General features: G+C 35.4%; 1 protein-coding gene across 10 annotated transcripts in view; it reads left to right on the forward strand.

Annotated features, from left to right (window-relative positions):
* Window positions 1-24,455, forward strand: part of tp63 (tumor protein p63) — a 51,156-nt gene that overhangs the window by 12,440 nt on the left and 14,261 nt on the right. For 5 of the 10 annotated variants that reach the window (XM_051896842.1, XM_051896844.1, XM_051896843.1 and 2 more), the window contains exons 1-2: window positions 14,380-14,551; window positions 20,546-20,794. In XM_051896842.1, the coding sequence (XP_051752802.1) occupies window positions 14,510-14,551; window positions 20,546-20,794 (291 nt within the window). In that variant the 5' untranslated portion in view covers window positions 14,380-14,509. Of the gene's footprint in view, window positions 1-1,265; window positions 1,401-1,813; window positions 1,944-4,172; window positions 4,385-14,379; window positions 14,552-20,545; window positions 20,795-24,455 lie in introns of those variants that run through there. The other 5 variants (XM_051896836.1, XM_051896839.1, XM_051896837.1 and 2 more) reach the window with 2 other exon arrangements.

Consider the following 24,455-nt stretch of genomic DNA (forward strand, 5'->3'; position numbering starts at 1 on the left):
ACCACCATTAAAGGGATAGTTCACCCAAAAATAAAAATTCTGTCATCATTTACTCACCCTCAAGATGTTTCAAACTTGTATGAAAATCTTTCTTCTGCTAAACACAAAAGAAGATATTTTGAAGAATATGGGTAACCAAACAGTTGATGGACCCCATTGACTTTTTTTTTTTTTTTTTTTTCTCGGTACTATGGACGTCAGTGGGTCTCATCAACTGTTTGGTTACCCATATTCTTCAAAATATCTTCTTTTGTGTTCAGAAGAAGAAAGAAATTCATACAGGTTTAGAACAACTTGAGGGTGAGTAAATGATGACAAAAATTTCATTTTTGGGTGAACTATCACTTTATTTTTAAAATCAATCTGTCTGTAAAACCTAATAACTCCACTCCTCCTCATATATATAAAGGTTAATGTTTAATGTATTTGAGGAGCAGAAAAGAGTGTCGTAGTCTATCATTTGCACTCACTGCCTCAGATGCGGCCATTCTAATAACGGGGAAAAAAAACAGGACATTCGCTGGGGGGGGGGGGGGTACTTACTTTTCATGTAAGTAACCAAAAAACCCTAGCAAACGCCTGACAACACCATAGAAACCATTCATTAAACCATAGCAAACACCTGGAAGTGACTTTAGCCAAAGTCCCTTTAAGAAAAGTCATTTCACTCGGCGGCCATCTTTGAAACGCCTCTCGGGCATTCAAGTGCAGCTCCTATCTCTTTGAATGGGGAAACATCAAATTCTCCAAAGTTGTTTGCCAAGCTTTCGATTAAATTTCATATTTGAAATCACCAATGAAATCTGACAACAACTGCCTCATAAATTTTGTTTCTAAATGCTTGAATCATGACAAAAAAAAACGGTATTTTTCAGGCTAGATCAAGCTAATGCGCATGCGCAGTCCTAAATGCGTGTCTCGCGTCTCATTTCGGAGACTGACTCTGACTGTTTCTATAGGAACCGGAGCTTCTAACGGCTGCTGCAGTGACGCGATGATTTTACCAATCGGCAATTGGTTCTTATTTAGAAGGGGGGACTTATTCCGCCATATTGCGCGCTGCACTTTCTCCCATTCAAAACAATAAGAGTGACACGTCTTGTGTTATTCTATAGTCTTTGCTTTAGCATGGGCAAAAACAACACTCACATTTTCTACAGAAATTTTGTAATTAGTTTATAATACAATGTAAGTGTATTCAAAAATTGTAGGGAGTGTATGACGACACAATTTTTGAGTTAACTTTTGTTTCCATCTATCTCTAGATTGAGAGAACCAGCAGCTTGTCTCTCATGGGCTGAAGGTTCTTTCCTGGCCTCCATGTCACAAGGCCAGGGCTCTCAGGGTACAGATATCCTCGGACAAGACGTCCTCAACCAGCTACTGGAAATGCTGGACCAGTGAGTTATGAAGTACCTTAAAAATTCATGTGTACTTTCATACATAATACAGTAACACACTTTACTTAATGTATAATACATTTTAACTTTGGTTACAATTATTTATGTAAGATATCTAATGCTTTATAAAGTGCATTATGAATACCTTTATGATGGATTATACATAAATGCTTTAAGTAAAGTGTTATCCATAATACTTAATAATACCACTATAAGCAGTCACACCCACTTATTGGATAAATGATATGGCATTTTATTCAACTTAAGCTTTTTTAATAAAGAAATTAATAAATGGGACTGAGTAGATAATGTTGGAATATATATATAGTGATATTTAGTTTTTCATTGAATTTATTTATTCATTTCACCAGTGTTCCCCAGTAATCAATCAATTTTACTGGTCTCTGTTCAAGGTCTGCACTACATTCAATGCAGCCTATCGAGCTCAACTTCTCTGAGGGCTCTGCTGTCGGATCAGCATCCAATACCATACAGATTAGCATGGACTGCATCACGATGCGTGGGCCTGAGGAGCCCCTTACAGTGAGTACTTCGTTTCACCTAACACACAGTTATTCACACTAAAATTTGCACATTTAAAAACTACACCAACATGTAATTAAATAACAATTTCACTTCTCTGTAGGATATTGCTGTGTCATTACGATCTAAACAGTTACTATGGGACTATTCTTGACACATTTCAAGATGTCAGATTAGGTAAAATGCAAGTTCTGAACTTCCTGAATGAATATATCTAAGCTTTATATGGGAATATTCGTTTTAATTAAGTGTTTCATTTTTTAAAAGGAGGAGCTAAGGCAGGTAGTTGATAACTGGTTATTGACTTAAAATATCATCCAAATATATACCGTTTATTACCGGTAATAGTGATGCCTCTAGGTAGGGCTGTGCAATTAATCGTATTTTGGATTTCAATTTCGATTTTGGCTTCCAACGATTATGAAAACAAGATAATCAAGGTAAAACGATTAGTGTACCGCTACTGCATTCCGTTCAGCACACCTTCCTTTCCTCCACAGTGGTGCACTTTTATTCCTCCCTAAACCAAACTTAACATCCAAACAGGCCGAATAAGAGAGGGATGTAAAATGCAGTCTGCTGTTGCTAAACTTTGGGACGTGCTTGATATTAAACATAAACAGTGCTATTAAAAGCGCATTAAGCCGCGAAACGGATGCTGTTCCCTAGGCGTCCACCTGTGCGCGCTCCGAGACAGTGCAGAACGCGCATAAGCAAATGGCTTCAGATACGCGCCTAAACAGTCAAATAGCCAACATATATCATATATCGAAATGCCGTTTTGGTATGTATCCTCGTAAATGCAGTCGGTTATGTCTTAAGTGTACACTGAGAAAGTGCGCGTGTGTATTGCTGCCTTCAAGTGCTATTGGAAATTTTATAATTGCCACTTCTGAAGTCGTGATTACGAGCTCATTGCATTCATGTTGCGAAATGAAAGGGTATTCATGTGCAATTTTTACCTAGGAAACCCGTATTTACCATAATTCCGAGACCTCGTGAAGGCTGCATAACTGTAGGCCTATGTTGGGTCCGTGCAGCTCTTAAAGGGACAGCAGCCAACATTAATGATTGCTAAAGTCATTGTTAATCTAACAAGAAAAGACAAAGAAAAATCACTCCCTGCTCTTGAATGAATAACTTTAGTTTTAAATAAGAATTAGTCTATATTTAATGTATACAGCAGTTATTTTACATTCTTTTGGGTATTACTTATCTAAATACCACTGTTTGTACATCTATCTGAAAAACCTAAAGCACTGTTTGTTTCATTTGTATTTTTGTTCTGTTGTATTTTTTGTCTGCTTTGTTTGTAATTAGTTTCTTTGTTCTTATTTAATTGTTGATTGTTTATTGTCTTCTGTAGCTGTTTTGAGGACTTTTTACTTACATTAATTAACCCAGTATTAGTTTTTGCTGAAGTATTGATAATTGTGAAATTTCACTGACATTTAAAATTACTCATATCATGATTTTTGCCATAATCGAGCAGCCCTACCTCTAGGCCTTTTTTGCAGTATGTTGTTGAATTTTCGGTAATTTCACATAGCATAACACTACAAACAGTATAGATACTTTAAAAAAAAATAAATAAATAACATAAATAAATAAATAAAAGCAATTAAAACAAAATCTTTAACACGCTTTGCAATACTTAGCTTATTTTCCTACTACGTGTAGTACTGAAGCATTTAATTGTTGAATATTTCCAAAATCCCCTGTACAGTTTAACACAAATGTACATGGGGATTTTTTGAAACCTCCCACTGAATGGTCTCAGACAAGCTGTTTTTTGATGGAAGCAGTAGATAGTTAGTTTTTTAGTATCATAAGAAGAATTTCTGTATTTTTTATTTTATTTTATTTTTTTGGCCAAAATGTTTTAGCTCCTTTTTTGTTTGTGTGTGCTTTTTTTTTTTTTTTTTTAAATGTAATTTGCTTTTAAATATTAAAATATTTGCATTTTATTGAATGCACATATGGATTACTTAAGCAGAGAAACGCAATTGTTTTATCGCATATGAAACTTGGTTTTGTTTAGTCTGATCACTCAAGTGAATAATTTCAGTAGTGGGGAATTCAGTGGTAAGCCCCAGCAGAAACAGTTAATTTACACTTGTGTGTGGGGGTGTTCCTGTTTATTGGGGGTGTTATGGGTTTTCCCTGGTCATTCTGGATAGTTTTGGTTGCAGCAAAGTCAAATAATATGTCCAGGTCCGGATGAACAGTGCTAAATATAAAAGTCCTGATGACGATAGCCTTGCTTTGCTACAATGGCGCATCTGATCTGAAGTGCTTCAGATGTAGCATTGTGTCATGCAAAAAAACAATTTTTAAATTGTTATTATTGAATTAAAAATTTAAGGGACTGAAGTGGATCAATGAATTATGAAGATGGAGATTTACAACAGCACTACACATCAGACAATTTCTTCTTTGGTGTAAGTTAGCATTTTTTTTTTTTTTTTGGCTCTGTACTCTGGACAAGATCTGTTTCTAGTTAAAACTATTTAATCCTCTTCTTTTCTAAAATGTAAATCTTGTCAAAATTAGTTAGTGATCTTTAACACTGTTTAACAACTGCTAATTTGCTTAAAATTGATGTAAGTCAAGGAAAATCGACGTATCCCTCGGGCAGATTCTATCAACACGTATAGTTCTAACATTGTGTTTATACAAAACAGAAGAGCAATGGAAAGTTTGACATTAAGTGTATGACCTGACGCTGAGGCCTTGTAGATTTTCTCTGGGCGCAGAGGAGAATTAGGTGGTTGTGGTTCCCCTCCCAGCAGAGGAATGCAGTTGTCCGGTAGTAAAGATGGGGAAAAAAGGGAGAGACTGAGCAACGCTTTGCCTCTCTGGCCCTGAGGGATTATCTTTTCTCTTGATCTGGTGATTAATACCCCCCATACAACACCACCCGCCCCCATCTTCCTCGCAGTAAAGATCGGGTGTGGTGCGCAGCATGGCACGCTAACACTCCGTCCCTTGCCAGCTAGCATTCATGTTGATCGAAAAGGTGGAAACTATGGCAACCTGCCAATCGCTAATTAAACTCTGAAGAACAATCTTTTGAATGAAAGACAGCAGTGGGCATTGTTGCCCATCCCATTAAAGGGATAGTTCACCCAAAAATGAAAATTGTCATAATTTACTCACCCTCATGTCGTTCCAAACCTGTATGACTTTCTTCTGTGGATATCTTGAACAACATTGGACATTGGACAAAAAATACTGAGACAGAATTTTCCTTTTTGGATGAACTATCCTCTTATGAATGATCTGTGAACTCTTTCACCAAAAGAAAAAGAATTAAGAAAAGGGTTCGCCGCCCTTCATTAATTATCAAATGATGTGCACTGTTTGGCGCCCTCGGGGTCTTCTGTGTTTGTATTGTGCAGGGGTTTTATGTTTTAATCTGAAATTGCTCTTTCTTGTGGAGGTGTGCTTTCTTTGTAGCTGCAGGGCAACAATTTAGTGCAGCACCTGCCGCTGTGAGTAACTGTGGCTTGCGTCCTATTCTGTCTGTGTGAGATCGGGGATAGGGGAGGAGAGTGAGAGAGAGGTGTCGAGTCAGGTAGAATGGAGGAATGTGACAGGAAAGTTTATGTTCTGACATCCAACAACTCAGCTGATATCATGGCATGATGGTGTGTGAATCGTGGTGAACTCAGAGCTAGTATTTTTGTAGATGATGGAATATTCAAAGAAAAGGCAGACAACATTTTTAATATTAAATGTGCCAGCAATAGTAAATGCAAATTTGTATAAAGTTGTATCCTTGTTGGTGTAAATGACAACTGCCATATAGGCCAGTGCAACAGAAACATAAATTACTGTGTGCACCTTTTAAGAGTTATTTTCTTCAAACAGTTCATGTGTTAGATTTGTTACTACCCTCAATAATTAGTACTAAACCAGTAATTATTGTCTTTTTTCAAATCCACTTTTTCATTAGAAGATGTATTTTTCCACATCTTATTAAATTTAAAAGATATTTTAATATATTAAAAGAGATGATGCTCAATCACATTCAAGTGCATGCACATGTACAAAGTTTGGAGTCGGTACGATTTTTTTAACGTTTTTGAAAGACGTCTTTCACAAAACGGCTGCACTTGTTTAATACAGTAATCTTAGACTAATCTTAGTTATTGGTAATATAATAATGTTAAATTAATAAGATTAATAATCTTATTAAGATTAGATTAAAATTCAGTAAAAAAAAGAGTAATACTGTAAAATATTAGCCTGTTGCAATGTAAAATTACTATTTTCTATTTTAATATATTTTTAAATGAATATAAAGTTCTGAAAAAAAAACAGCATTTTTATGAAGTAGCAATTTTGGTAACACTTTATAATAACTCATGCTATGAAGCATTAGTTAAGCATTAGTAAATGGTCAATTCATCATTTATGAAGAATTATTAGACATTAGTAAGCAGTTTATAAATACACCTATAAATGCTTTGTTCTTGATTTATAAGCATATTTATAATGTGTTTAATAATTGTATTTCCATACTTTATTAATGATTAATTTATCATTACTAAATTATGTATTACATTATTTACAAACCAGTTATTCAGAAGTTGTCAGTGGTTCATAAGATCATTTATAAAGTGTAAGTAATTGATTAATAAACTATTTAAATGTACATTTATACATCTTATTATTCAGACATATAGTTACTCAGTGTGTTAATAAATGCTTTACTAACATGTATTCCTACTGTAATTCATGATTAATTCAGGTAGTTAAAAAACATTTAGTAGTGGTCAGTTAACTATTTTTGTGAGCTCATCTAAAGTGAGGACTATTTATGCCTCGCAAAGCTTTTATAAAGGAGATTTCAAGGATACAGAACCTAGAAATATTCATTTCAGGCAAAAAAATTAAACTTTACAATGGGTAACTTGATATAAAATTAAAAACAAATCTCTGCAATGTTACAGAAAATAAAAATTCCTCACCACCTTCAGAAAACATAACTGTGCAGTAAACTGAAACTAAGCCTTTGATCTGATATAAAAATATATTTCTGTAAAGTGTAAACATTGCTGAATAAAAATTATTTAGATTACAGGAGTGCTAAAATACAACAAATAATTTTTTTTATAAAAAATAATATTTCACAGTGTCAAAACTACCTCAGTACTAACTTTAAAACATTAAAGAACTGCAGTGCAGAAGATCACTGAACCTTTAAATCTTCTTTGTAAAGCTTTACGAGGCATAAACAGTCCTCACTTTAGATGAGCTCACAAAAATAGTTAACTGACCACTTCTAAATGTTTTATAACTACCTGAATTAATCATGAATTACAGTAGAAATATGTGTTAATAAAGCATTTATTAACACACTGAGTAACTATTACTATATGTCTAAATGATAAGATGTATAAATGTGTGTTTAAATAGTTTATTAATCATTTACAAACACATTCTAAATGATCTTATGAACCACTGACAACTCCTAAATAACTGGTTTGTAAATAATGTAATACTTAATTTAGAAATGATAAATTGATCATTAATAAAGTATGAAAATACAATTATTAGACACATTATAGATATGCTTATAAATCAAGAATAAAACATTTATAGCTGTATTTATAAACTGCTTACTAATGTCTATTCATGCTTTATATATTAAGAATTGACTATTTACTAATGCTTAACTAATGCTTCATAGTGTGCAGTTATTATAAAGTGTTACCGAAATTTTTTGTATCATTATAAATCACTGTCAATTTTGATCAATTTAGTAGGGCTGGGTATTGACACCATTTTCAAACACTTAAATTACACTCAATGTTTTTTATAATAAATAAAGTTTAGAATTACATAATCATATTTCTACTCTAATTCATTTTTTTTTTTTTTTTTAATCGTGGCTGTCATAACTGATTTATTCAAACATGCATTAAATATTGGAGAACATTAAAAATTATAATGAATATGTAACAGTTTTTCTAGCTGACTAATGTGTTTATGGTCACTAAATATGGTTTTTCTGAGGTAAATGCGACGTTATTTGACATTGTTTACAAGCTGTTTTATTGACTTCTTTCCGAGGTTGAAACACTGATTGAGCTATTACACAAGACATGATACGGATTTTGGTAAGTTGTACTGTATCTTTTAACGTACCTTCAGATGTTTATTCATGTTTATTTTGCGCTGTAACTGCTATTAAAGCGGAGAGGATCATGTTCTCATGAGCTCCATGCTGCCGCTTCTCTTTAACTGAGGCGCTAAAGCGATCTGTCACGACACATTAAACAGCGCCAAAACGGTATTTATTTTTTGAATCTCATAATAAGATGGACGTCATTTGAAATCTGAGACTTTGCTTCATATCAAAAGTAACAAAGCACAAAGATTATTGCGATTTATTGGATGGGAGGCGCGCTACATGTTCTGTTCATTCATCAACTGAAAACAGACTAGACTAATCGATTCTTGGGTTTAAAGTACACATGAAATCAAAATTGACCTTATTTATTTTGTTAGCTCAAATTGCTAGTTTTGTGGTGAGCAATTCATCCGTGCAAGTCAATCCACACAAAAAAAATTTTTGGCTTTGTAATATTTAATCAAAATCTGAAAATGCTCCTCCCCTCTGCAACGGTGCCCCTTCTTTAATGACATCAGTTTGACGGCTTGGGTTGAAAACGCTTAAACCACTCCCCTCTGACCGTTAGTCTGCCTATGAGCGAGAGATGGAGAGGAGGAGCGTTAAAATAAAACCCTGCCCTCTATTCAATATTCTGTTTCACTTGGAAATATGTCACAACACTGGAGATAAGTCATTTGCAACTTCCGGTTCACGGGGACTTTAACAATTGATATTGGTTCGTAAAAAAGCGAATCGATTAAAAATCGAGAAATCAGATATTTTTTACCCAGCCCTACAATTTAGTGCATCTTTGCTGAAAAAACAACTTTGAATTTTCTATGTATAACAAAACAAACCAGCTTTGTACACTTCAGTTCAGTTATTAAAATTATAATTAAAAAATTTAATGAACAATTGTATAAATAACAACTTATTACATTGTTACATTTTAAAGACAGAAAACTAAATAATATGTATAAAGTTTTGTCTGTTTGTGTGGAAGACAAACAGAACTTGCATATGTATATATATATATATATATATATATATATATAAGACTCCATTCAGAGATAATAACTCCACGGCAGTAATAATTTTCCACAACAGCAACAAACCACGGTGCTTTTTTTGGTCCTATCAAATGTCTTAGCCAATCTAACTGATATCAAACTAAACAAAGTTACACATTAAAAGATTCTATATTTTGCAAACTGGTTCATTTTGGAGCATTGGTGGAAGAGAATGGCTGTCCATTAAGTAAATTTGTTGGTCTGGGTGTTGCTGAGCAGCAAGAATTCAACATAATATATCCCTTGAACACATTAAAGGTGGTGAGGCAATGGTTTGTTTAGGCTGTGTTGTGCCCTAGCCCTTGATTAGTCATTTGTAGTGTTCTTTTCAAGTAGAGCCTGACTCAGCATTAGGCAGGAACACATAATGTAGGCGTGCTTCCTTACCGCCGTCCATGCATTCTGTAGCTACTGTTATTTTGTCCTTAATGTTTCTTGTGAATTATTTAAAATTATGATTTTTAAAATTAGTATAAAATCTAATTTTTACTGATAAAATCAGTCCTGTTCCCAATTTTTATTAATGTTATTTAATACATTTTATTTATTGTGATGGTTTTCATATGCTGATTCATGTCCTGTTCAGATAGTCATTACAGTTGTTCTTCTACTATTTTATGTGCCGCTCTTTTCAACTCTTGATTTGAGATTTAACTCCACAGTTTAAATCCCGACTGCTAAATCACTGCTGACTCTTCACCCCACCAGTTTGCCTCAAGCGCAATGAAAAAGTACTGCCATGTAAACATTTACCTCATTTATTCCCCTCTGTCTCTCTCCTTTCTTTCTCTCTCTTCCTTTTCCACCTACCTATTTTTCTCTCTTACTAATATACATCAGGGCATTCTAAATATTATATTCCTGAATAGAAAACTCAGTATAAATGCAAAACTAAAGGAAGACATTATAGCACATATTTCTTAAGACTTCCTTCTCTGTCTCATACTGAAAATCATAGCAGCGACCTTTAACCTGGTTTGATTGAAAGGCTCTGCATGTTTAAGTGATTGTGTAGGAGTTGGCATTTTTTAATTTGTCTTTTTTAACCGTTTGTGCATTTTCTTGTCAACGGCTAATGTGGTCCTTTTTTTGTTTTTTTTAAATCGTACATCATGTTGATTTGAAACTAATAACTTTTAACTAATAACAGAATACAACCATCCCCCGAAAACTAGACAAGGATCAAAACAGGATAGTAAGGACTAGTGCAAATTATGCTGTAAAACAATTCTTAAGTTCAGAGTGCAGGTGTTGACTTTTTCTCTGTGATGTCCACAGGTGTTTAGTCTTTAACATCACAAACAGCTTATTATCCTGAACTGTAGCACTGTTACCCATGAGCTAGTGAACTCAGTTAAAGCAGACTGATCCATAGAGGAGTTTCAAAAGCTAAAAAATAAAATAATTGAAAATGAAATGACAGTCTTATATAATATTTTAATTATAATAAGTAAACTTATAAGTACCAAATATAGTACTAAAATATAAAAATATAATAACATGAACTTCTTACCCCTCTTTATTTCTCACTTCTCTCTAAAAATGGTGATGCAGAGTTTTTTTTAACAGGTGTCTCTCAAAACACAAGCCACCTGACACATGACACCTCACTAATCCTAGAGTTGTAAGCCCAAACAGTCCTTTAAGTGTCCATATAGATCTAAGTGCAGCATCCTTTGTCTGAGCCACCGGGAAGCTTCGGTCGGGTTCACCAGCTTTTTTGCAGAGTCTGTTTATTGCCTCACAGTGGTTGCCTAATTTAGCCTAATTGTTTTGTATGAGTGTATATATATATATATATATAAGACACTATAGTTCATTTATGTAAGTGATAATAGCAAAATAAAGTGAACTGTGACATATTATACCCAAAAATTCTACCAGTAAAATTGAGAATTTGGGTCCAAAAATTATTCAGGCACTTTGACCTGACCATGTTTTGTTTAAGTGTTATCTGACATAATTAAGATTATTTTTTTTCTGACACATTTTAACTCTGAGATCTTGTCATATTTTATTACCATTTTTTTAAATTATAGTGAATAAACTGTATTAATGAATGAAATGTTCAAGGTGTTTGAATAAATTTTGGTTTGACTGGATACCTTTTGTATACCTCAACAAATATATAATCTACATATTGTGTATTCTGTTTTCATGAATGGCCATACCTCTCTAAAGCTTACTTCTCCTGACTGCAGTCTCTGGTATAATTTGTGATTGTTAGGTGGGTCAGGTTTAGGGGTCCAGCCCTTTAAGCACTGTGACTATTGTCACCTGAGGCTGTCCCTTAATGCTGTCACCTCTGACCCCCACGGGACACATAAATAACTTCTCGGCCAGGAATAGCATTTAAAGTCGGTGCAATAAACCCTCCCCCAAAAAATTGTTTTACATATTAACATCTGTTAATACAACATACAGACAGCACAAACAATCTTAGATCATGACAATCAAAGAGCAGACAAATATTGTGGAGAATACACTACTGTTCAAAGTTTGGGGTCAGTAAGATTTTTTTTAATGTTTTTAAAGACTAAAACTGTAATATCTGTAAAATTAAACATACAGTTTCCTATTTAAATATATATTTATTTGTAATGTATTCATGTGATGGCAAAGCTGAATTTTCAGCAGCCATTACTTTAGTCTTCAGGGTCACACACTCTAAAAAATGAGTTAAAAATAGCCCAAGTTGGGTTAATATGGACAAACACAGCAATTGGGTTGTTTTAGCCCAGCAGTTGGGTTAAATGTTTGCCCAATCTGCTGGGTAGTTTTATTTAACTCAACTTTTGTTTAAAAATTACTGTATTGCTCACTTATAATTAACCCAAAATATGTTAGAAATTAACATGTATTAATATGTTTAATAAATTAGCATTTATTCATAAGTTTAATGAATAATAATTAAACAATAAACATGTATTTAATTGCTTATTAATAAATGTTCACCTTTTGATTATTATTGTTACCTCTAGTAATTAAGTTTCTGATTTTTAATTTCCAACGTATTTTGGGTTCTTTTTAAGCCGGCCTTATAGTAGTTTTTAGAGTGCATGATTCAGAAATCGTTCTGATATTTGGTACTCAAGAAACATTTCTTATCAATGTTGAAAACCATTTTGCTTCTTAATAATTTTGTGGATGCATTTGCTTTTGCATAGGATTCTTTGAATAGAAAGAACAACAGTTTAAATATTTGAAATAGAAAACTTTGTAACAAATTAAAAGCGTTTACTGACACTTTTGATCAATTTAATGCCCCCTTGTAAATGAAAGAATTAATATATCTTACTGATTGCAAACTTTTGAATGGCAGTGTATGTAAATTTAACATTCTTCCGAATTTCTAATGAATTGATGGAGCTGGTTTTGCTTCCAGGACTTTTGATACTTTAGTTAGAATTTTTTTTTTTCCCTTCAGAGAACATTGCATAATGAATATCAAATATAATATAGACAATAATAAATTGCTTATTAGCAGTATATTGTAAGTAAGTAAACATGGAATATTTAGCTGTGGTCTTTTAAATGATTTCAGACTTTTGCGAGAGGTACAGTCAGCTTAATCACAACACCTGAGTTGGGTTAATAGCAGAAGCCCACTGTGATTTCAATGCTACAACAGTGAGGGCCTTAGCCCCTATTGTAGATTGCAACCAGTGTTTTTCTAACATAATGCTACAACAGTGAGGGCCTTAGCCCCTATTGTAGATTGCAACCAGTGTTTTTCTAACATAATTAGAAGTTTGTTTAGCTAACCCTAATTACCCCCCCCCCCCCATCAAAAGTGCTCTGAATAACAGCTACCCCCAAGAGGGTGTGAGCTACTGTTTTTGAAGAATTTTAAAACATACTCTGGGTGTTAGATGGGGGTAATAGTTCAAATGTGCTTTTTGATGCTAGTTTAATTCTTTATCATATTCTTGACTCATAGTTCATTAATGAGGCAGTTTGCCCTTCTCAGAGGTAACTATGTTGGCATGAGACTGCTGTACAGGGGGTTGTGGTTGGCAACCATACATAAGTGAACAATTTTCTCTTAAGCAAGTCTGTTAAACACACCAAATTTAGCACATTCGATTGGTACAAGTTGGTCTACAAGTACATCTACAAGTTGGTAGGTTTGCAAATATAGCAACTTTTGCTGATATAACAGATTATTCAAATTAAATGAAAAAAAAAAAAAAATCATAAATGAGATATATGTAGTTCACAGTAACAGCTCAATAAATTGCATGACTGCACATGACATTGCACTTATGTAGTGTATAAAATTACGTTAGTACCTCAAGCTGAAATGGGGTTTAATGGCCTTTCTTTCTTCTGTATCATCTGATGAATCTAACATGAAGACATTTAAATATTTACAAAGGAGTGGGTTGGTTCTACCCTATCTGAAACAACATTAGTGTGTTCAAAACAAATCTACACCAGTGATCTCTGATAGATACAAGCTGTCAACTGTAGTCCTATTGTTTCTGATGAGACTGTCATAGGGCCATGCTAGAGGCTCTTTGGGAGGTTGGGAGAGGCTCATTCTTATGCAAACAGGGACTATGGATGCTACTTCTGGAGAGAATTTAGTGCTCTAAGGTCTTTTTAGAGTTATAAAGAGTATTCCAGAATTCTGTTTCTGGAGGCTCCATGTTTCAATGCAGAGGCATTTACTGTATCTCAAAATACCATCATGATATTTCTACATTTTATCATCATGTCACGAATTACTGAAATCATTAAAGTTTCAAACAGTCTTATTAATTATTTCAGTAAATAGAAAATCATATTTATGTATACTTTATTTGATTTTGTGTATAATAATTGGGTTTAATAATAATTTAAATAAAAAAGTAAATTATTAGAGGTGTTTCATTGCTTATTTGAAAAGAGTTTGATTTACATTATAATTGTTTTGAAAATTGTTAATGGAAAATTTAAGTAAAATAAAATCACTTTATTCATTTTGTAAAAATATTTTAACTTAGTCTTTTTTTGGTATAAAATATAATATGTTAAAAAAAAATAGATAGTGAAAAACGAAAGCAATCTGCATTGGAAGGCGTCTAGGTCTGGTTGCATACTCCTTAGGGTTAAATCTTAAAGGAAGTGCCACAAGACAGGCAACACCTTCCCAAAATTAGGGTGTGGTATTGGACTCAGGTATTGGACAGGTAATTTCTCAGGACCTCCCTTTTTGTCCCTGGTATATATGCCTATCCCATTGAATTCCTATAGAGACTTTAAGCCTGTCCCGTTCACCTCTGTAGCCCACATCACACTTTTAGGGGATAAAAGGAAGAAAACAAGGGGTAAGAATCCTGGAGCCTGTGGAGCAAACAGCGGCTGCACTGCTCAACCTCAGCGCCAATATGTTGTACCTCGAGACCAATCCTCCCACATCATACAGTGAGGTAAGGCTCTTACGCTACCATTGCCCATCTGGAGATTGAGGTGGTCCCAATGCTAAATTTTGGGTTCTCAGGGAACCTTGTGGAGTGACTGGCAAGAGTGGCATCAAAAATAGGCCTTACAAAGGCCTTTTATCCTTTTTTATAGTGTTAACCAAAAACATTGAAGGGGATACTGTTACTTATGAAAATTTTGTGATTTGTCGTCCTGGTCTGACACTTTGCATTTGAATTTATTTGACTTTTTTGAAAAATATTTGTTGGTTTTGATTTCTTTGCTCACATGTTCGCTAAATTTTTTGTATTGACACTTTAGAAAGTGAAATGTTTGCATTTAATAAGTCATGTTGGTTGAACTGCGATAATGGATTTTACAATGGTTTGTGGGTGTGAAAAATCGGACATGTGTGTCTACAGATAAAAATCAACATGTATTGCTTTAATGGTTTGCCTAGCAGCTGTTTTGTCTACGGCGTACTGCTCTTAGGTTGAGTCAAGGTATTTGGCAAATAATGGATTTGTCTGAGACGGTGAGACTGATAATCTTGTTTGTATAGAACAATAGGCTGCGATTGGGCAGTTTGCTTTGAGAAAGTACTCATGGAGTCTACTTTTACTTAACTTTAATATCACTTATTGGATGGTTACTTTTGTTTACAAACAGTTTCAACAGGGTTTTTTTTTTTATATATATATATATACACATACAAAAATTTTTTTTTTCCTTTCGGTTAATGGGTGCAAATGTACTTAAACATCCAGAAGTCATTATATTGCTATATCAGGAAAGAAAAAGAAGATTAATACTTTAAGCCAGTATAATTGAGTGAGGTGACAAACGGATCATGATTTCACAGCTAAGCTTGAGTTTCGTGTCAGGTTGCTAATGTGTTTTCGAATGGCCATGGATGAATTTGCGCATGGGTGTATTTTGTTGAACTGCAGTAATATGCTAACACTGAATCTTCTTTATTTCTTATATGTGGAGAGCACATTTAATCAATCCCTACAATTATACTGTTTCAACCTTTAAAAAATAGTACAATAATATTTCTTAAATTATTTTTTTAATTAAAAAAAAAAAAACTTCTGTTGCATAACTTGTCAACTGAAATTTCATAGAACAGAGCATTCTTTGTATTGTTACTGTATAATGCAACTTAAATTTATAACTGAAATGTTCTAAGCCATCTGAAATTGCGGACGGATCTGTTTGTTCTCTAAAAGCACCCCCATTCCTTCCTGACAGGTGGTAGTTCAAACTGTGATTTCAGTGCTGCCATTCTCTTGCACAAAGCTGTTGTCAACACAACACCGTTAGCTCAGAGACAAACCTGTTGGTAGAAACACAGTCCGGTCCTTCCCCCCCCTCCACCCCCTTGTGCTTTTAAAGCTGGCTTTAGGTAACCAATCCACTGCCCACACAGCTTTGATTAATGCTTTTAAACGCTCTGTCTCTCACTCTCTTTAATCATGGTAGGGGTTATGGGTCCGTAGACATGCATGTTTTGTGTTGTAAGAGGAGACATGGAGGTGCAAGGAATTTCAAAGAAATTAGATAGTATTGTGTATGTTTTGATTTACCACAAATATCTTTTAAATGATGGTTCAGATAGATCAAATTAGCTCATTTCTTGGTTCAGTTCCATCTTAAACTATGTTTTTTTGGTGAGGTTCCTTAACATTTAGGTAAGGTTTAGGTCTTTGAGAGCAGGTTGGCCCTTATGATGCATCCATCTTTCTCTCAGCGAAGGGTCTTCAGGTTAAACTCCCGCTCGTCTGAGTGATAGATTGCGGAGCCGCTTTGAAGAATGCGTGCATCAAAGTGATCCTGAGAAGTCTAGGAATTGTAATTGTTTTAACTGTGGTGGATACAGATACAATCATCTGCTCTGCCCAGCCCACTGGGTATGAAGTGTGAAGAGAGTAAGAGCAATCCCACCTAACCCCCCTCCACCTTCTTCAATTTAGTACTTAATGCTTTCTACCCCTGTGGTCACTCATCAAGGCCTCACAGATGTTCTCAACACCCATCCCGGGTTACAAACTGCCCAGGTCACTGGAACACACCCAGGAATGGCAGCCATTTCACCCCCTCAGGCCAGGGCAGCCTCAGCTCCTGTCACTTCTCTTGAGTTAGGAGCCCTCAATTTGCTCTCAAACTCTAGACTTAAGTAGTTGTTAGAATGAAGTAGTAGTAATTTAGTGGTTTTGGTCATTAGGATACTTTTTGTGGAATCAGGAACCAAGACCGGTAGCATTCGAGACTGGTACTGCTGACACCTGTCAACAGCACATTGTTGGAATACATTGTTAAAAGGTGGAACTTGAGTTATTCGTTTGACCTGGAATTCTTTGAAGACTGACATTCCAGAAAAACTGAATTAAAACTGAAAATTGAAAACTGAAATATTTATGATTTACTCTTGCTAGAATCATTTCTAAGAAACTGATGATCATTGAACCTTAAGATTGCCTTGATTTCACAAAAACATCCATGTGTGCATTTAGGCACAAGGGCAGCAATGGAGAGGGTTTTGCTTGTCAACATATTATAGTATTACATATACATTTACGTATTAGGCAGAAAAAGTTATCCAAAGCAACTTGGTATTCAAGATTATACATTTTATCAGTTCACACATTCCCTAGGAATCAAACCCATAACCAATTACCTTGGTGTTGTTGGTGCCATGCTCTAACGTTTAAGCTAAATATATTATATTGAGCTCAAATTTTATTTTATTTTATTTTATTTTATTTTATTTTATTTTTTAAATTAAAACTCTGCAGGAAGGTAGATCTCCAGAAGAAAGAGTTGAGGTACAAAGGTCATATCAGCATATATCATGGCATTTCAAAAGCTCCATCTTTTTATTAAAGATTTCACCTGCAGCCTTTTCTTTTGGAAATCATTCAGCTTTCTGTTTAATTTTTGTCTCTTCCCATTCAGTTATCTAATCTAACAAATTATTCCAGTTTGTTCATCAGCAATCAATGCATATAGTTCAAACTTTCACTGGTATTATAAAAGCCGAACCTATCATGGCCATCTGATTTATGACGCTGCTAAATCATCCACACATCCCAGCGGCTCACTCTCCAAGGAGGCTATAAACAGGGCGGTATTTTTAAGAGCAGCTAAAGCAGTTGTTATATGGTTGTTGCATTGTGGAAGAGTAGTATTAGATAAAAAGGTGCTAGAGAAAATTACACACTGATCAAAAAGGTGGACTATATGCTGAATAAAAAAAGTTATTACTGTATGTTTTGGCTACACAAACTTGTTGAAATATGATTTTGTATTTCCTCATAGCATGCGCACAGTTGGTAAACTTTCCCTCAGTGCTTCCTTCAAAATTATTTGAGCAGCTCTTAGGAAGTTTGGGTAGTTTCACAGATGTGACTTGTTAAAATAAATCATAAAGCGTAACTGCTTATGAGTCATTCAGTTTACCTCGGAATAATTTTATAGTTTTTATAAGCATCTGAGCATTTTACTACTACACTACACACGACAAGTTTTGGAGCCTAAACTTTGCATAAATAGGACTCTCAAGCAAAGATGTTATAATGATTTCAGCAGTGAATTCCTCTCTACACTTTAAAACTTACAACATACTTTTTCCTAGAAACTTAATATTTTAGAGTACATTTTTTTAGCATTGCTTTTTCTCTGCATTTTACAGTGTACATGCCTGATGTAGATTGTAGATTAGATGTAGATTGTTGTCCTTTTGTGATTATTATTATTTATTTTTTTTGTGATAAAGCCCAACTTTAATTATAATTTCAAATGAATGCTAATGTAGTGCTAATGGCTTGAAGTAGACGGAGCACTACATTAGACTTCTGCTTAGACCTCTGTAGTGGGATCAGACACACAGACTGACTTGCGTGGTCTTACTGTCTCTAAAAGATTCCATTATGTCCTAATTGCTCCATTGTAAGGACGTGTGTGTTTGAGAAGTTCTGTTGAGGCCGGAGGGTACAGCTCTAGTGTTTGGGTCCTCTTTGTGTGGGTATGTGTGTCTGCTCTTACAATACGCTTCTTTTCATACACCAATAGACCTGGTCTATTGTTTCTTCAGACAGGCTCTTAAAAGCCTGAGACTCATTGTTTCCAGGAGGCTGAGCAGACTCGTGGCACACACACACACACAATGACCGACCCCTGTCTGTACAGTGCAAATGGTACTTTTCTTTTCTAATGCCCTACGGCACTGTTAGAGAGGTATTCTGAGGTGAAGTGACCCACTCTCAGGTGTGTGGATGTACAAAATGCGTTTTTTTTTTTTTTTTTTTAATAATTTTTAAAAATATATTTTTAATTTTTTAAATAATTTCTTTCAAGACTTTTTAAATAAATTTAAATATTTTTTAAATAGTTTCTTTCAAGACAAAATGGACTCATTAACATTTTTGGGATTCTCAGATTTGGGATTCGACAAATATAATTGTTATGCTCCCATGTGCCCCAATAGCAAAAATCCAGCAGTTTTATGACTTTCCAAGAAAGGAAAAAAATATTGAGAGATTGATTATGTTGGTCTGTGGTTTAGCAACACACAACATCGTTAACCAGTTTTCTGTACTTTAATGCCTAGAAAACGCCAAGTATAGTGTTAAATGTACATAATTTTACACTTTTAGTACATAAATGAAAATATAAAAGAACTTATATTATACTTATGCTATATTTATGAGGTTAATAACTGTGGGAACACAGTCTGTGAAAAGGTTCCATCTTTGATTGTGCCCCACTGGTGATTCTCCTGAGCCACCAGCAGCACCAGGAGAATTTTATGGGGAGGGAGTGAAAAAGAAAGAGACAGGAAAAGAGAGAGAAAGGGGAGAAGCGTGCAAGCTGGACAGCTGTCTCCATCCATGCCTGAAATAAACAAGGGACTCGGTTGAGATTAATGACTGTCTAAAGAGCCACACAACCATGGCACCTCATCCAGGAATGTGGCGTATATAAATGGAAAGGAATGGACTGGAGGAGTGGGGCTGGAAAAGGCTGGCTTACCTCCAGAACATTCTTCCTTCTCTCAAATGACAGTCATTTTAATTCCTCTCTGCGCCTTCACTGGAACAAGGCAACAGGAGCCGTGTGAACTGTGTATCGCCAATTCACTGCCCGTCCCCCTCACTGACCCCACCTTCCTTTGTTATTACTGCATCTTCCAGTTCATTTAGTGTCTTCATTCATTCCTACAGAACCCACCAACAACCTTAGAGCAATTAAGCTGTGCTAAAGACTTAATTGGTCCTGAAAATGATGGTTGTTTACATTGTAAACAAATGCAGTTTCACACCTATGGAATAAAAATGACTGGCATACATTTAGCAATAGCTAATTTTGAGCTAATTCGAAGTGTCATATATAAGACCCTATTTGTTAGCCAAATTTGTCGATTCATTGAAAATGTGGGCATTATATGCTTAGTTGTGAATCCTTCCAGTCTTAATCATGGCTTTGTTTCTAATAATTTAAATAATGTTAATTTTTAGATAAAACTCTTAGAAAACATTTGAGTGAGAGCATAACTGAAAAGTTTCATCGAATAAATTAATAGTTACATAATGCATCACTATTCTTGTGGTAATCCTTCTCATCTGTTATGATTGACATATATGATGCTGTTATAGAAGGACATTTACTGCCTTTCTTTACACAAGTACACAGACATGGCTGTTTGATGAACAGTTTGATAAAGAGCATAACCTCTTGGGTCATAATTCTCTCTGACTTGCACATACTGTACAAAGACTTATTTAAGTCTTCCAAGCACTTGCTGTTGTGCACATCATCTGTTTCTCTAAGCCCACCATTACATCATAGCCTGATGTATTAACATCAAAAGAAGCTGTATTGTGGCAACAACTCATTAATGTTTTGATGAATATTGTGTCTTTGTTCATATGACACTGCTAATACCATAAACACTTGAAAAGATTTTATACTGATAAAAATACTCCCTGTTTTTCCTCTAGCCACAGTATACAAGTCTGGGGCTTCTCAACAGCATGGATCAAAATGGTGGCTCCACCTCCACCAGCCCCTACAACAACGATCATGCTCAGAACAATGTAACGGCACCATCACCCTACGCCCAGCCCAGTTCCACCTTCGAGGCCCTGTCTCCATCACCTGCCATCCCATCCAACACAGACTATGCTGGCCCACACACCTTTGATGTGTCCTTTCAGCAGTCCAGCACAGCCAAATCAGCCACTTGGACGGTAAGTCATAGCAACTGTGTTGTGTGATGACTTATGACTTTTATGTTATTTTTTTTACATTGTTATATATGAAATATTGCTAGTAAACTACAAACAAAACACATTTATATCATTATACTATTCACACACACACACACACACACACACAGGTTTGTTTTGCTATCAAAGCGAGGACATTCCATAGGCATAATGGTTTTTATACTGTACAAACTGTACATTCTATCCCCTTACACTACCCCGCTCCTAAACCTACCCATCACAGAAAACATTCTGCATTTTTACATTTTTAATAAAACGTTGTTTAGTATGTTTTTAAAGCTATTTTAAAAATGAGGATTCATGAAATGTCCTCATATTTCATGTTTACGTCGTAATACCAGTATAATACCCATGTCATTATACAAATTTGTGTCACACACACAAACAAACAAACAAACAAACAAACAACAAATCAATTTCTATTCAGATACCTTTTATTAATGGGGTAAGGGATTAGAGCCAAATCAATACAGGGGCAGAGAGGAGAGTATGTTGTCCCTTAAATCTGTATTGGGGTTAAGTGTCTGGCTTTAGGGAAACAACAAAATATTTCTGCACCTGGAAATTGGACCTCCTGCCCTCTGGTTACAAATCATCTATATGGCATTTGGAGTGTTTTGCTGTGTTATGACAATGTATTGTGGTTCTGTGTTACACAAGGACAAAGACTGATGTGATGTGCTTATTAAAGCAGTTGATTTCTGCTGTCAAGGGTTCTTCCTCTAGGAGGATAGTAACTTTTTTGTCTGTCTGATCTCAGCTTTAGGCACTTCTGTGATCTATATGAAAGTTGTCAGTTACAAAACTCTCTCTGGCTGAGAAAAAAGACCCCTTAGGTTTAAACTGGCCTCATTTACAGCACAATGGGAGTAGTACTTGCCATCTTTTTGATGATTTTCTCAAAGTCAAAATAGGTTAAAGTTAAAATAATAAAAAAAAATAAATTCATTAACTGATTAATACTTGTAGGCAGCAACTAAATTAAAAAATAAATAAAAACTTATGAAAATTGAAAATTATTTTAAATCTTTGAAAATTAAATATAAAAGACGAAAGGAAAATTCTATTCAAAAAGGGCCGTGACTGACCCCTGCTGGTGAGTTGTTACTTTTTTTCACGGACCGCTATGTCCACATAGCGGAAACAATGCGCACCAGTGAGCATTACAGTAGTTGTGTCACTGTCACTTTGTTTTGCACAGATAGGTGTCACCCCTTTCTGATCAAACCGACTAAACTTGCTAGGCAAGTTGTAGTAGCGGGGAGCAATCCCATCAGTCCGCTGAGCCTTACGTCTGTCAACTAAAAAGTACAAAATGAAACTGGCTTTCGGTTGGACAATGCACCCTAGCGGTTGCTAGCTAGTTAAAGCTAATTAAGGTATTATTAACCTCATCTTCACACCGTTTCTTCACTTTTTTGCTGTATTTTATGATAGCAATAACAACAGTTATTTTTTTTTTGCGCTAAATGTGATACATTTATTTCTGACAAGGCTAACCTGAGTGCTTCCATTGGAGTTATTTAATCACCGACATTGTATGAGATAAATGTCTACCATTATTTGAGGTTAATTGATCTCAGCTATTATAAACCAATGTCTAGTTAATCTTGAATTTGGCAGATTGTGGTCTTGAAAAACCAGTGAGTCAGTTGCGGTAATGCGGTCTTACATCTTTGAGTAAACAAGTTGAGCGGAGATTGGTTTGTGAGTTGCTCAGTGCTCATTGGCTACAGTGCAGTGTGGGATTGTGACATTTACCCTATTCCCACAACAGCTCTTGTCATCCTCACTTCTTGACTTCACCAATACAGCAGCAGTTGTCAGACACCTCACCATACTTAGAGAAGACTTCTGGGTGTGAGAAAGACACCACGCCCTTGGTTGTCTCATTTAAGTTGTCCCTACTCATTCATATTTCCGTTTCTCACAGTGAAAAGAAAGCTGTGAAGAGTAGACTATCTCTTCTTTTAATTTAATAACAGTTTAGCAAAATGAAAGGTATTTGTGTGGGTTACGTTTAATGGAACCCACACTTGTTCTCCATACACAGCTCAATCTAATCCTGCATATAGCTTCCACGACACACACCCACACACATATTTCCTGGCATTGCATCCTACCGCTCATCATTTATGGGAATGCTTTTGCAATCCTTCCTTTTTTGTTGATGTCAATGATAAGATAGACCATACATGAACCTTGTTTGTTCATTTTCAGTGGAAGCCCATCCCCTCGATCATTTTCAGTTCACTTTTTTGGCGAACTGTTAAAAAAACTGTTAGTTTTTTTTTTTTTTTTTTGATGTTCTTTAGAGCAGAGCCTCCATTTGCATTTTACTGTCAACCTATCAACAACACATCCAACGATACGGCGCGGTTTTGTTTGCTCATTGGTTCACCTGTATAGAACTCCATGACCGAAGGAATGCGACCACTAGAGTTGTTGTCTCAAGAAGTGAGCTGGGGATTAGAAGAATGGGTCAGTAATACTCGTGTAAATACTCCATGCCTTCCTCCTGAACCCTGCAGTGCCAAAGGGGCTGTTCCCTGCTCAATGAGTAAAGCTTTTCGACTGCGTCTCTCATAATGCCGCAGGACAAGGAGATGAGAACGAGGATAGAGGTTGGGGGAGGACAGAAGCGTTCAAAGAGACGAGTGTTCCAGCGAAAGGTGGCAAGACACAACTTGTTCATGGAACATCTGCAGGCCCGTCCCACGCCTCGTGAGATGGAGCTGAGACTTGTTTGTGTCAACGAGCTTGTCGAGACTCGTCTGACATTGCCACGTAAAGCCCTAAAACCTAGAGCAAGCAGTGGAAAAAGAAAGAAAAGGAGGGAGAGGTTAATTTAAAAAAAAAAAAAAACTGAGGTTGAAAAGATTTTTATGATAGGGAAATGATTTCTAAGAAAGGCGTATCTAGAAAAGGCCACTTCTCTGACAGGTTCTGTTTGGAGATTTGTTGTTCTTGTTGTTTTGTGTTTTTAAACAATGAAAGATTTACCTGTGCTTTTAAAGACCATGCATAAGGTAGAACTCAAAGAGGAGATCAGTCTGTCAGCACCAGTATAGCCGACACGTCTGCTTTAGCTCACTTGCACGATCATAATCTCCATCTTCTCATGCAGTCAAGATACAATGGTGCTCTCTGAAAAGACCTGGCATCTACTTATTAGAAGTGACCTTAAAACCCACCTTTTGTGTGACACCTTCAGAGCATAATTGAATGAGAACAGAACTGCAAACACCTTCATTTTCAGCAAAAGAAGAAATAAAGGTAGCTGTGAGGAAAGAATTTGGCAGCACTCAGGGGGACCATTGAGCAAAATTAGGGGAAATCCAGCATAATTACACCAAAGCTTGTCACACGTTTTCTGGGAAAGATCACATTTCCAAAGCATATAATTTAATCACAGGGCATTAACTAGTGCCAGGAAGCATGGGGGCATTTGTTTACATCACTCAAGAAAGTATGAATCTGATGAGGGTAGTTTGCAGAACGATCTCCCTCCAAATGCACTATGAACAGAGTTACTGGTTTAGGTTTGAAAACCAATTGCATTTAAATGTTATGTTCCTTTGGCTTCATCCTTTTGTGCACAAAAGGTTTGATTTTCACTTTC

This window comes from Ctenopharyngodon idella, chromosome 6 (genome assembly GCF_019924925.1).
Source record: "Ctenopharyngodon idella isolate HZGC_01 chromosome 6, HZGC01, whole genome shotgun sequence".
NCBI lineage: Eukaryota > Metazoa > Chordata > Actinopteri > Cypriniformes > Xenocyprididae > Ctenopharyngodon > Ctenopharyngodon idella.